This window comes from Balearica regulorum, chromosome 10 (genome assembly GCF_011004875.1).
Source record: "Balearica regulorum gibbericeps isolate bBalReg1 chromosome 10, bBalReg1.pri, whole genome shotgun sequence".
Lineage (NCBI taxonomy): Eukaryota > Metazoa > Chordata > Aves > Gruiformes > Gruidae > Balearica > Balearica regulorum.
Genome location: NC_046193.1, coordinates 23,423,284 through 23,437,806, shown reverse-complemented (window position 1 = coordinate 23,437,806; position 14,523 = coordinate 23,423,284). Strand labels below are relative to the sequence as shown.

Below are 14,523 nucleotides of genomic sequence, written 5' to 3'. Positions count from 1 at the left end.
CTGTGGCCCATGCTGCAGCTGTCAAATTTTCTTTTGATGCTGATTAACTTCATCAGTATAATTGATCAAGTTGTCTAGAGAAAATGGGAGGCTAAATACTTTCCAAAGTAATCGTCACATTGCACCCAAAATGCCGTTACTATGCCGAAGGCGGCGCGCAGGTGCTGTGCTACAACTGGAATGAGTTTCCTCTCACCTCTTGCCTAAACTTTTCCCTTCCCCCCCCCCAGCTCACTCAGCAGTTGCCTGGCAGATTGACTTTGATTAGTTGTTCATTTAATTGCGTGCTGATGTGCTGTTGAACATCATATCCTTCAAAGTCCTAAAGAAGACTCAACGGCTGAAGACAGCTTTGGAGACCACCAAACACAGACAGAATGGCTTTCTCTGACTGTACCTCGGCTTTTGGGGGTTGTCACACATCCCAGGGCTTAAAAAGGCCCTTTTTTTGGTTTTTTGTTTTGGGTTTTTTTTTTTTTTTGGCAATTAGTTGCCAGGTCCCCCAAGACCTTCCCAGACCCACTCTTTGTGCACAAAGCCTGAAGTACCTCAGTGCTGGGTTTTGGGATGTCCACGTCTGACAACGTCATGAAATAATAAACTTTAGTCACAAGGGGGGAGGGGGAGGGAACAACTGAAAAAATATATTTATTGGAGTAAATAAAAAAAAGTTAACCAAAATCCTTTATTGATACATTCTTGGATAATATCACAGGATTGAGAGAATGGAGAGGAAGGGAGGAGTTTGCGGCAAAGATTGGTTTCACTAAATTGGCACATAAGCAGCAAGATTAACGAAATTACTTATTACAAACAGTATAAAACATACATGCTTTTTTAAGTCCTTATCACACTGGTCAATCATGGTGGGGCATCAACAAAGAAAAAAAAAACCTCAAGACATGTAAAAGCCATATTCTTTCCTCCAAATATCATAAGAATTATTGAAATTATTGCAAAATAGTCATATACCTTAAATAAAATAACAAAATAGAACACAAATACAAATATCAAACATAAATTATTAACATGTACCATAAAATACATTACTGGCATGCATTCCAAATATCAAGACCTCTACTAAAACTCAGCAAAAAACCTTTCTGCTTCCTCTGCAGCCCATCAGAGTTGTGAAGGGGGGTGGGACTAACTTCGCCAGCACAGTTTTTGGTCTTTAAATTCTTTTTTTGTTTGTTTGTTTAGTTAAAAAAAAAAAGTTTATGGATTGCAGTGATACAATAGTAATCGTACAAGTCATGTGTATAGGTCTGTTAAATCCTTAGTTGTTGGTTTTTTTAGATGTGCTAAGTCTGAGAGAATAGGGCCTCAATGAAACTGTGCATTCAAAAAACAAACAGTGAACTCGAAACAACATGGATGGCAATATGCAAAAATCTTCACAAACTGTACAGAAAGTTCAAAAACTTGCAGTCTGGAAGTACATAGAAAGACAGAATTAGCCCCTTAAAGTCCTTGTAGCCGAATGCAGCCCGCCCCGGGGAGCCGGTGCTCCTGTGCCGCAGCCGGGCGCTCGGGCACGGCGGCTCCCGCGGCCGGAGCAGGTCCAAGGCCAGAGCCGACGGCAGCGCCAGCGACGTACTAAGCCGAGAGCGATGAAGGACATTTCAGGGAGCAGCTGTTGGGAGCGCGGGGCTCCTCTCGCGTTTTCCCGCAGCATCGCCGTGCCCTCGCCCCCCCCGAGGCGGACACCCCGCGGCTCGGGAGGAGGTCTGCGCCAGCGGTGGATGAAAATCCTCACCCGTTCTCCGCCCCACGAGGCAAAACGGACTAGATAACCAGGTTGTTATAACTGACGTACTTCTTTTTTGCAGCAGGGCCTGAAAGATAAACCGGAGAACAGTCAGAGACCCCCGCAGCCCGGACCCCTCGGAAAGGGCTGGCTGCTGGTCCTCGAGCGGCGGGCACGGGCAGGGATGCGCCGGTGGGCACCTTCCCTCTGGGCAGCACGTGCCCACGGACACGACTGCAGGCAGACGGCTGTTAGAGCAGCCGGAGCGGTGTCTCCAGCTCTAGCTATTACTATAAACAAAATTACCCCTGATTGATTTTGTTATACTCTTGCAGTCTGTATGACTTCACTGCTGAGGCACCGTAACTAGATCCCATTAAGATTTCTTTTCTTTAAAAAAACAGTGACATTCTCTCCAACCTCTTAAATCTCCTGGGCTAAGCTTGGTTGCTCTCATGGATAAAGTGATTCTTATTCAAGTTTTATGACTTCTGAGAATTTTTGAATGTGGGGATCAAGATACCAGCTTTCCTAATTATGTCCTTCAAATTAAATCTGTTTGCAAGCAGAAATGAATAAAACCAGTCAGTAACTACTTTGTGAGCAATGCTCCACACTTCTGTCAGTAAAAATTGCAAATATTTGCACCTGAATACAAAGCAAAATATTCTGCAGTACTTTGGCAACACTGACAGATAAGGGACGTATCAACCGATAACATGTTCTCCATCAGGCATGTTAACAAAAACATCGCTATTTATATGCAAATTCTGTAACTAGGATATAACTACTTGTACTGGGCTTATGAGATTTTATATTGAACTGTGTTCCAATGAATACAGAAAAGGACTTTTCCCCTCTCATTCACTTTAAAAAAAAAAAAAGAAAGAAAAAAAAAGCGAGTGTATGAAGTATGTATGCTCTTGTGGAAAAGATTAAAATCCAATATTCTAACTGAATTATCACGAGACCAGTTTAATGGATATTCTCAAAAGCTAAAATTACCAGGCGTTGCTGTTATTATCAACTATTCTTATTTGGCATTTGTGGTTTTCTGAGTAACTCGGATTCAACAAAATACATTAACATGAATCATAATCAACCGTGCATGGAAAAACTGGCTATATAAACAAACCTGAGCCTCAATGCATCCCCCAATAAAATACACATTTGGAAGATAAGTAAAAGGGATAAGGCTGATTTTCTGGGATTACTGCAAACCTTCTGCTCTTCTCGCCTCTGCCGCTGCCCTGCCCGGGGTGGGAGAGGTCCGCCAGCCCTTCGGAGCATCCCTCGCCTCGGAGACCTCGCGTACCTCCCTCTGCCACCCCCAGGCAGTGCCTGTTTTCCCTTGGTGTGTCTAACAGCCAGAAAGCATTATTAATCAGAGACCACTATTAATTTTTCAGGTGCCCTGCTTTTCAGAAATACTTGCTTAAATAAGGACAGGCTCTCCACCAGCGATTCAGAATATTTTGAGAGTATAATGCATGAGAGTGCAGTGAAATGTAAATATTTTTCATGGTGTTCACTATCTTTTTTACTGACAAAGAAGCAATTTTACTCCTAGGTATTTTCAAGACTGCAATTTAAGGACGTCCTGTGTAACTCCAGCGCTTCGCAGTATTATTCTGAAACCCTAATTCAGATGTTTCACCATGTTCCACACAAAAATCAGAGCTGTCTGTTCAATCAAGCACTGATCCTACAAAATGCTGATCATCTTCAGTTCCCATTAACTTCTCTTGGACGCGAAGGTGTTCAACACATGGCAGGATAAAACTCATTATCCTTCAAGGCTAGACTGCAAATATTCAATAAACTGTGGTATGCTATTAAATGCTGAAGAGAGGTAAAATGCAGCTGGAAAAAAAAAATATCACCATGAAACAGGTTGCAAAGTAATTACATGTATTATTTTGTGATATACTTCAGCTTTATCCATTACATGCTCCAATTTCAAATAGCAGCAGAGCTCCTATGACAGAGAAGGTGATTTTGATACTTTCTGGGGCAGGTTCATATCATGTCAACCCCTCTAATGCTTACAGGGGTTTTGCTCCAGCTTTCACAGCAAACCTGATATTTTGCTTGATGAGTTTTCTCACAAATTCAACCACAGTAGCTCATTTCTCATTTTCAATATGACAATGAACTACCGGTGCCAAATGAATTCAGCCAAGAAATGTAGTTGATAGGGTGTACTTCTGTAACCTCTCTGTGAAACGATGGGCTCCACGCATCTGAGTCTGAGACAGTAAAGTTATCTTTGGCAGTGCTCTGCTTCACAAGAATAATGTAGTTGACAAAAGCATCATCCATAATTTAGATAAAACGATCAATAAGAGCTTCATGGTTATTTTAGGAGAGGAAAGACAATCTTCCCTGGTTCTAAAGGCTGTTAGGCCAGAGGAGATCATGTCTCTTGTTAGAGACATTTCACCGCTCTCTTCCTGCACTAACTCCAGGAACCTGGAGCTCAGCTGATGTGTGACTTCCAGAAGCGCTCCAGTCTTCATTTGAAGACTTCAGGAGAGAGACCGTCTACCTCGATAATGAATCTCTACTGAGTCTCAGCTCATCATTATCATTGGCAATTAGCACCAGGTATGGATTTGATTTTCCTCAAAGAAATCAATTTACATGAAAATGGGGAATGCTAATGAAACATCAGCATTACTAGAATTCACCATGCTCTAATCCACGCTACGTGAGCATTCCCTGTTCTTTACATGGAAAATAGATACAGATCTCATACGCTCTGTTGCTGTTAGTGTTAATGGATGACGGCTTTCCAACAGTGAAAACAGATTGTCCTCCTGCAGATAACATATACATGTTAATTAATATACATATAATTATGACAACCTCAGCTGGCCACTGACTTAGACGTATTGGAGGCGAGCCACGAGCTGTGGTATGCAGGAGCTGAAATGCTGGACGGTGCCTTCTGTACAGAGATATACAGACCAACTGCATCCCCCCTTCCTGAGGTCAGTGCAAAGCAACAAGCAAACAAACCCTGGGAAAAATGTGGGCTGCTAGCTATTTTTAAGTACAAAATACTGTGTAGAAAGGAATCATCCCAGATATTGACTGCCTGCCTGTTTGCAAATACATGGGCTCTTGAGGCATTTGCACCATGTAACTTGTTGGAAGAAAGGAGACTTTTCTATTTAAAAAGAGGTCACATATGTCTATTAGTGACAAGCGCCCTTTTCTGCTTATTAGTGGTGAAGAGTGACAATGTTAATAGGAGAAGAAATTAGTATCAGGAATACCTGAAGAATACAATGTCACATATACGGACAGGACTGCTGCACTTGGTCCAGGCTCAAGTCCAGCCGTAGGCAGCCACATCCCACGCACTTGTCAAGCAGAGCACAGCACAGGATTCTTCAGCTCCCATTATAGTTTTGCCTTAACTATGCTTGAAATGAAAATTGTTTTGTCCACCTTATGGTGGAACCCGGCCTGGGCCGTCACACTTCCAAAAGGCTAGGAAGATCTGCTGCAGGGACGCAGAGAGTGATGAAGTGCCGTATCACATCGCTGCTACCACACGGTCCTGGAGAGAAGGAGCATCACATCTCCCTTGTGCTGCTGACATTGCTGCTAGTCTTCTGGTTTTATGAGCATTGCACTGACTCTCAATTTGAAAGTAATCAGGAACTTTGAAAAACCGAGGAGGCAATAGCAATGCCTTCCAAGACGAGCTGAGGCAGGGCGGGCATTGGGTTTCCTGGCAGCTGGACTGACGGAAGCATAAAGACGGCACCTTGGTCATCACAAACCCAGGGCGCTTCATAGCATGGCTTTAATTTTAAGGATGCGACTGTGTACAATATACTGACAACCCACACTTGCACATGAGCTATGAGTTGTCCTCTTGTTACGTGCTGTGCCTTTTCCCATTCTCCATGAACGGATCCCCCCCCCTCCCTCGCAAGCATCCATTCCAAGACGCCCGCACACAGCCTGCAGCAGCACAGCCCCGCAGGAAGGATGCGCTCATGCTCGTTGTAAGTTACAGAGATGAAGACACCCTCTATATCTGCTCATGGAAAACAAAAAACATTTCTTTAAAGCACAACAATTAATTAAGCCCCTTTCCTTTTCAGCTATTATCCGACCTGCCCGACAGGCGGTGGGGGGCAGTGATAGTCTACACTCGTCCGCTGCCAGAAGTGAGTAACAGAGTTTGAAATAATGGCAGCTCTGTGCCAACAACATATTAAAAACAAATACACAGAAGCAAAAATCCTCTTTGGATATATAAGTTTCATCACTTGACTGGTTTTCATTATCTTGAGCATGGGCCACAAAGAAAGAAGCTCCCACAGCATCCAAAAGCAAGGCAGATCTGTCAATACTTGCTCAGCGTGAGATTTAATCACTTTCGCTACAATTTTATGCACATTTGTAACCTCTTCCATGCTTACAGAGAAAAGATTTACAGTGCAAAAAAAAAGAATTTTATTACAGCCCACAGGCATCTCAAGCTATCAAATGTATGAAACGTGATCTTAGTATTTCCAGCACTGAGCAAGAACTGACATCGTGGTGGCTACGAGTCGGGAACTTCTGCTCTGATTTCCTTTGCAGTCACTGTGGCAGATTATGCTTACCTCCTCTTTTTCAGTTTCTTAATTCTCGCTCAGAAACCTGTATCATTCATGCCAGGCAAAGCAGAGGCTGATTATTAAATCCTGCTTCTAGTCCATCTAAAAGGGAAATGGATGCACGTGGCTCCTCCTCCGGCTCCGTGCCTGAAAGACAGAGCTATCCACATGCTCTGTTGCCTTTAAATTGGGGAATATATATGAGAAAGAGGTGAAAGCAACAGTCCTAAATGATTCTACATGCTTGCCCAAAACCCGACAACTGGAACGAAGCTTGGAGAAAATAATATAATTTTAAATTTAGTATCTAAATGTAAATAGATTGTTATACCGCATTTTCACATCTCTCCTGCTGTGCTCCCTAGTGTAGTATATTGGCAACTTATCTAGTACATAAATGCCTACAGTTGTATGACAAATTCTTCATTTTATTGCATGTGTCGGTGGGTAGTTGCTTGTCTCTGAGCTGCAGCCTGAACTGCATGACTTTTATGCAGATCAGCTCACAGAACCTCATGTTTTAATAATAGAATATGAATATATTAAATTACAAATATAACATTAGTAAAAAGTCTGTTCCTCCATAATTGCTTTACAGCCTTCTCTTCTCATAAATTATATCGTCTTTAGCTGTCATATTTCCTCGTCACTCCCAGTAAAGCAGCAACAATTAGCGCCTCGGTGCCGAGGACAGCCATAAATAGCAGGGGTGTTCGGTCGCCCCAGAGGTTTGCCAGCAGATCACAACCGACAGCAGGGAGGGAGAAGTTGCTAAAGAGATTGTTTCTGTTTCCTGATTACTAATTTATCTAGTACGTAAGTGGTTTGATGGCAACCCGGTGACAAGCTCAGAGGGGACGGTTCATTGTCTCCTGCTGCAGCACACACGGCCGCCCCGCGTAGTCTTATCAAAACCGAGTCAACACAAATACAGCAGTGAGTATAACGTAACCTCCAAGAGGAACAATACTCGTGTTGAGGCACTGACTGAGGAATGAACAACCCAGACAGACATCTCTGACCAGCCCTGCATCACCTCTGGTGGGCATGGCCCTCCAGCTTCTGCACGTGGGATAACTGGGGTGATTGTCCTCAGCAGTTACTGAAGAACACGGTGGAGGGAGAGATGGAAAGAACACATCATATAGAACACTGTAACGAGAGGCAAGGGCTGCTTACAAACAGTAATCACGCCTTGGAAATTAATAGAAAAACAATTACGTAATAGAATTGTATAGATTCATACAGTCATCACTCATACTCCTTTTGCCACTCTTGTGACACACTGTGTATTACGGCACGTATTACTAATATGCTGCTGCTAATCTCCATGAAATGCTAGAAAATCAAAACCAGAATGAAAGTGGGTGGTGTCAGCTATATTCTAAGTTTGTCTTTTCCTTGCCCTTATTTTTTAACGTTTCAAATTCCTTAATAAGATTTCATCCCTCTGCTTTGCTATTATAAAGTGCTTTTCTTTCTTATTTTTGTCCAGTATTGAGAGTGATGTCGCCATAGAATCCTGATAGGCATAAGGGCAATAACTGTATTTCCAGACATATGCTAGACCATGGCAAGGATCTTCTCTGATGGGGAGTTATCCAGAAGAAACTCAAGATACTTGGAAACCCCATCCTGTCACGATCTCTTTGTGAGAGATTTGTCTTTATAAAAAAACCCTTTTCTCTACTTTGGGTGGGTATCACACATTGTTAATGCTACTGATTTCAAATCCCCCCTTGCGCAATTGCCTCACCCCTCCCATCCGGCTCTGCCCCATCAGGAGTTTCACCTGACCAGTACTTGGGAAATGTGGGTTCGGATTTTGGCGAAGGCTGTTCCGCATGTTACAACAGCAGCAAAAACACACGGAGTGAGAGAGAGAAGCCTGAGGTTGGTTAATTCTTCAGAAAAGCCGGAATCTGCAAACAGCGTAATTAGTTCATTAAATGGCGTCAAAGAGCGCTACAGGAGGATGGCGGGTGCTCGGGGGGACAGACCGGCATTAGGACGGTACAGCACGGGCTCGGGAACGCCTCTCCGGCAGAAAACAAACTTCAGTTTCCATTTCAGTTTCACCAGCTCCAAAACCAAATGCAATTTTCAAGTGTGACAATTGGTACATTTTGTGTGAATCGGTATCCAAGGCACAAGACCCTAAATTGTCACTGCAAATAGGATCACATTAAGCAGCCCCAGACATGGCACATAAAGCTGAGAAGGAACTGAAATGACATAAAAAGAGAACGGGGACGCGTCGCTAGGCAACCATCACCTTTTCGGGTGGATTATGCGAGTCTGGACACATTTGCACCATTGACAGTAGTTGCTTGTAATGTAAAGGAGCTTTTCCGTATCTCTGTGTGACAAGTTCAGTTAGGTGCTGCGGTGGGGAGGACCACGAGACCGTGCCAGGCGAGCACCAGCCCGAGCGTGACCAGCATCCCGGTTATGGCAGGGATGACCTGCTCCACCGCAGATCTGCTCCAGAGCTGGGTTGGCGAGAGGTCTGAGGCTGCTTCTTTGAGACTTCTGATTCATTCTCCTACAACTAGTGCAGCTCACACAATTTAAGTTATTCCCCTCTGGAAAAAAGTCACAAGAAAAGCTGAATGCTGTGGAAGGCTTAGTCATCCTCTTCATCCTCACTGATTCTTTCTCCAGTAGGTTTAGGTAACACCAAACCAAAACCTCTATGCACACAGCATTGGTTCTTCCAAAATCCCAGTCTGGGCTTGCAGGGTCATTCCTGGGGGAAGCAAATAAGGTTTGTATCTCCGTTCTCATCTATGGGTGGAGGACTTCAATTTAAAAGATCATCAGCTTTTCACAGAGACTGTATTTACTGAATTGCCTTTGCTAATGAATAGACACTTTCCTGGATGGAAGTGCCACGGCTGTCTGCAGGGCTGCCAAAGCCATCTTCCAGCCTGTCGGAGTGCCACCAGTTCTGCAAGTTCCCCCACTGCGACGCTGTGACCGCTTTCCCATCACAGGTTCCTGTCGGAGCCCCTCTGCAAGTCCGAGATACCACCACCTGCGATCAGGGCGAGCTCGACCAATTCTGCAGAGGCACTAGTGTGTAAGGGAAGTTACACAATCCGCAGTCATGTTTTGGCCTTCAGCTCAGTGAAAGTAACTGCTGGAGTTTAATTATGACCATGATTGTTTAAATTGTAGCTTTGTTCCAGTGCCCTTTGGTAGAGCAGCCCCACGTGTGCGGTGCGTCTGTCCCATCCTTGCTCTGTCCCTGTGCACGTCATGGCACAGAGTCGGCACATCTTACTCTGTATGTTGGAGCTCCTTAGAGCAAAAACCTTCTCTTGAGGAGGAGGGAGGCATTCACAACTGTGCTGCTTCACTATGGCAAAAGAAAAAAAAAGAGCTGTGCAAGAAGAAAAATTAATTTTCAAAGCTGCAGCTTGCCTGGAGTACACCTAAGCCAGACCTCCTTCCAGCAGCTCTTCCCCACCACAGCCTCTCCTTTCCTACTGCTGAGGGCTCGCTTCCTCGCATCCATCCACGATCCTTCTGTGGAGATAACATTAAAATCGGCTTATGTGCTGAACTGATGTTTGCCTTCGCAGCTTGAGCCGGCAGCAATGGCCTCCAGCCCTGGGGAGAGGACGATGTTCTCCTCTCGCTTGGCTCTGATGGGCAGCTCCTGGAGAAGATCCTCCTGTTTGGGGTTCTGCCTTTTTTTAAGAACTTAGAGAATTTCTTAGCGCAAATCTCTTCTCAAGTTTTATTCATTTAAATGAAGTGCTGTAGGTTGCCAGGCAATGACCACCAAAATAATAAAACGCATCACGTATTAGCAACAACTTTAAAAATCTGCCAAAGGTAGTTGGAATATTTCCTTCGGATGTTCCTTGAAAGATGAGTTTGCTATCAAAGAATTTCCAGTGCCATTATGGTACCTGTTTTGGCTTTGCCGAGATTCATTAGATTGGCTGAAGTATTCAAAGGACAGCACCGAAAGATGCTTGCCAACCGCAGCCGGAAAATTGCTCCCCTCAGCCACGTCTGTGCACATCTCCATGGAGGAGTCGGGTCTGTCCACAGCTGTTTCATACAGAATACAAGAGCGGGGAGATACCTGCTAGCAGGGAGGAAGGGAAAAAAAACCTCTCTGTAGTCCGGAAGATTAAAGTCTTGCATGTGTGTGTGTGTGTATATATATATATAAATATAAAGCAAACAGCTCACAAAAATATCATGGAGTAAGGTTTCTGAAGCCAAACTCTTTAAACTCATTAAGGACAGCTGGTAGGTGGATATGAGGAATAAAAAAGTCCTGCAGATTTTAAATGGAAAAAACCCTAAGCAACTAGGTCCATTGGATAAAAGTAGAATAATTTGCCTGGCTTTAAAAATTATAAAAATATATTCAGATATTTCCTTCACAATTTTCACAATATGACTGTCTCATTTTCTGCTTCTATGCATTTAGAAATTTTGCAAGAAAATGCAATCGCATTTGCAGAACCTGATTTGCTGCAGAGGCCGTACTGCTCTATGCAATGCAAAGAGAGAAAAACCAAGCGCATCGGCCCCCTGCGACCTGTCGTCACCGTGCAAACAGGAGGGAACAGCATTGCCAGCCTCGGCTTCGGCAGCGCTGTCTCAGCCTGGCGGCTGGGAGGGCGCCCGTTCAGCTGACTCCCTTGGGCTCAGACTGGGTCAGTAACGTGCCTTTCTGGTCAACACCTTGATCCAGAGAAACTGCTGTACCTGAAACCTCTCCGACTATTTGCCAGAGATACGTTCCTGCCTTGTGCTGTATATCCTTCAGGAGGCTTGTTCCCGTATGCCACCTCCGAATCGCAGGCTGTGCCTACCCTGAGTGATGCTGAGCCTACAGGAACGCGCCAGAATCTGCTGGCAAGTCCACGCCGAGCACCGCTCCCACTGCAAGCCGAGGAGAACTCGGCTGACGGCATTTGACGGTCCCCTGAGGTGGATGGAGAACATGCAGAATAAGCCCACCTTTACTTGGAAAGCAAAAGCACCTTGGTGGCAGCAGCTTTTTAAAGCGTCCCACAGTTGTAATTCACCCGTTGCTGCTAGGACGACCCACGTGCGTGGGATTTAATACTGCAGAATGGGAAGTGGTGACCAAAATCCCAAAGCTGGCTGAAATCATCACAAGTCAGGTTGGGTCCTATGGACAAATTTTTACCTGGTGTACACACGTAATATAGTGCTTAAGGTTAGAAGTCTAATGAGCTGTCACAAAAATGTCAAATGCTGCAAAAGAAAAACCAAACCAGGCTCCCCCACGTGTGCACACACACTAATTTAGGAAGACAAGGCCAGATTCTTTATTGGCGCAACTCTGCTATCGTGAAGGGGGTGGCTGGAAGCCAGACGTCCAACCAATCTATCCGGTTACATCACCCAATGCCTCTCAGATGTCTTTGCTTCCCATCTGCAAAACGCTGATAATGTTTGTGAGCTCCTACCTCAGAGGGAGATCACAAGGTGAACACCAGCGCCTAGAAATCTTGAAAAGTGATTCATGCCAGGAGAGCAATCAGGGAAAGAGCTTACGCAAGCTTGCACTTCAGTGCTGCTTTACGTACACTTGATAATCTGGATCCACCCGGGTCACCTCTGTTGCGCTCAGAGTGCAATTAATAACAAAACAATTACTTCAAATTATTAGAATAATTATGTTTATGCATATGCATGCAAATGTATTGTTCAGAGCAGGGCTGGGCAAAGGCTGCAGGTGTATTTCTGTCTAAAGCGCGTTCACCCGTCTGTCACTTTACACAGCTTCCACTTCTAAATTCCTCATATTCTAACCAGGGCTACGTTTTACCTTTAGGGCTTTCTTATTATTATCCCTTTTAGAAACAGATATTTACCCTGTCTATCATGCAGCTCCTAAGCAAACTCACACTGCAGAGCCAGTCAAGTGAATGATATAACTACACTTGAATTGAGCCTTGAACCCAAGGGACTGGCAAAATATCGCACAGAGTAGTGCCAGGGCCATAAGTAACAATTACAAATATCCAATATAATGGGTTCTTTTAACGAGGGTTGCTTTGAAGTTCCCAGAAGGATTTAATAGGAAGCAAGAGTATGACCTTGCCAGTTCCCCAGGGCACACTGAGATTTGAAGTAGGTTTTTCTTTAAACAAAATTTCATTTTAGCTTATAAGGCTTTCAAGTAGTAGCTGCTATCAGAGACGTATGTTTTTAATTCATCAGGTTTTTTCTTACGATGCACTTTTTGTAAGAACAGAGAATGTATCCGGTAGGAAGAATAATAACAGCAGTTCTTGGGTGAGATAATGGCATAATGATAGAAATCAGTTCAGGTCAAGGTGGCAATGACATGGCATTCTTCTAGAGTAAGATGCTTGTTAGGGTTTGAGTACATAAAGTATGTGTTGGCTTTGTCATTCTGCAAATGTATTAGATTGAGACCAATCTGCTGTCGAACTTTTATCTCGATAGGGATGAAGAAACTCAGGCAACGTAGGGAAAGTTATTGTGTTAGACAGATGCTTGCATTACAGTACAAAGGTAGAAAATTCTGACTTCATTTCGAGTAGAATAACACCCATTAATTTCAATGAAGCAGGCTTTCCCACAATGAATCCCAGAAAGGATGGGAAGCTTATCACACCGATCACCCTAAAACCTGCAAAATGATGTAAAGATTATTCTGCAAAGTCAGTATGCACCATTGCACATGGCACTTACCTCTTTAGAAAGAGAAAAGAATGAATTGCTGATTTGAAAGTTGGGCACATTTTCCTATAGTGTACTAGATCAATAATGAAGTCAGTGCATGACTAGAGTTCAAAGCCACACTTCTCTAGCACAGGAGGAAAGAAATACGGCTGTGTGTGGCTGGAAGTTTTGCCTAATGGCACGGGGTGGCCATTACACCTCTCTAACGTTGCTCTGCGGACAGCAAATTTAAGCTGTCTTTGTAAGGACAAGGAAGGAACAGTCCGATGGAATGTAGCACAAAACATGCACTTTCCATTTTTAAGCCAATGTGTGCAATGGTGAACTCTGCAGCCGAGCTCCACCTCCAGACAGCAGTGCCACTGCACCGAAATCCCACCACCGCTTGAGTCGAGGGCGAGGCACCGCTGATTTCAGCAGAGCCAGTACGCTTGCCGTAAAAATTTACAGTACAGTATTAAATAATATGTGGAAAGTTATTGGTTTCTTATGACAGTACTAGAGCACTTTTTCACTTGGACACTGGGAGCTTTTGTGTTTCTTGGTGTTTGCAACGCTCTGCTGCAAGGAACCGCGCGCCCACGGCCCTTCTCGCCCACCGACAGCCCGCCGTCGCTGGGATCTGGGGACCAGGCGCCGTTCCTGGGCAAAACACGTCGCTGAGGAACGTGACCAAAGTAAAATGCTCTTTGACGGGAGACATGCCTGTGGTAAGGGCAAAACTGAGTGTCGGAGGCAATTCACTCCTCCGAAGATTATTAGGAAGATATGTACCTCTATTAGTTCTTACAAGCTCTAAAACCAGGCCACAGATGGGATGGGTGATAGGTGTTCCCCCTTTGCAATGGCGAGATATGGCGTTCGTCATTATGAATATTTACCAATGGAAGCGATAGTTCTCTGTAAACAAACAAAAAGCATGTCATTTATTCCTCTGCCTCTGAACTGCTTATGCTGATAACTCTGTCAGCATCAATAAACTCCTTTTGTTAAGCTGCAAAGATGATCTAAACTACCTGCGGTGACAGACGCTGCTTTCAGCCTCCTCAGGACTGGGCTAAAAGATAATTTTTGTCAGCCACATCTTTGACTACTTTGCAAGGTATTATTAAGGCAGGTGCCTTCAGAGACAAATTCAGAGGTTGTTGTCAATATTAATTTTCCCATCTGAGCCAGTAAAAGAAAATGTGACTTTGAGTCAAAGAATGGAGCCAGACACGTACTGTTTAGGGCCTGAAATATAATGGTTTTGCCTGAAAAACAACTATAAGATTGAGATTCTGAGTCAGATAATAAGATTGCAATAGCAAAGGATTAGTGCTACCCTCCTAAATAAAAGCTAAAATCAACAAAGTATGGTACTGCTGAAGAACATCAACCCTGAGCATGTTTGGCTGCATCTTTCTCCTACCTCCTACTTCTGGGTCAGGTGAAGTTTGG

General features: G+C 44.1%; 1 protein-coding gene across 4 annotated transcripts in view; it reads right to left on the bottom strand.

Annotated features, from left to right (window-relative positions):
- Nucleotides 1-629: 629 nt before the first annotated feature.
- The window catches only part of GRM7 (glutamate metabotropic receptor 7), a 303,342-nt gene continuing 289,448 nt past the window's right edge, over nucleotides 630-14,523 (bottom strand). For 3 of the 4 annotated variants that reach the window (XM_075762512.1, XM_075762511.1, XM_075762509.1), the window contains one exon: nucleotides 630-1,838. Coding sequence is in view for 2 of the 4 variants with exons in the window: in XM_075762511.1 (XP_075618626.1) it covers nucleotides 1,626-1,838 (213 nt within the window). In the remaining 2 variants the exon portion in view is untranslated. The remainder of the gene's footprint in view (nucleotides 1,839-14,523) is intronic. The other variant, XM_075762510.1, reaches the window with a different exon arrangement.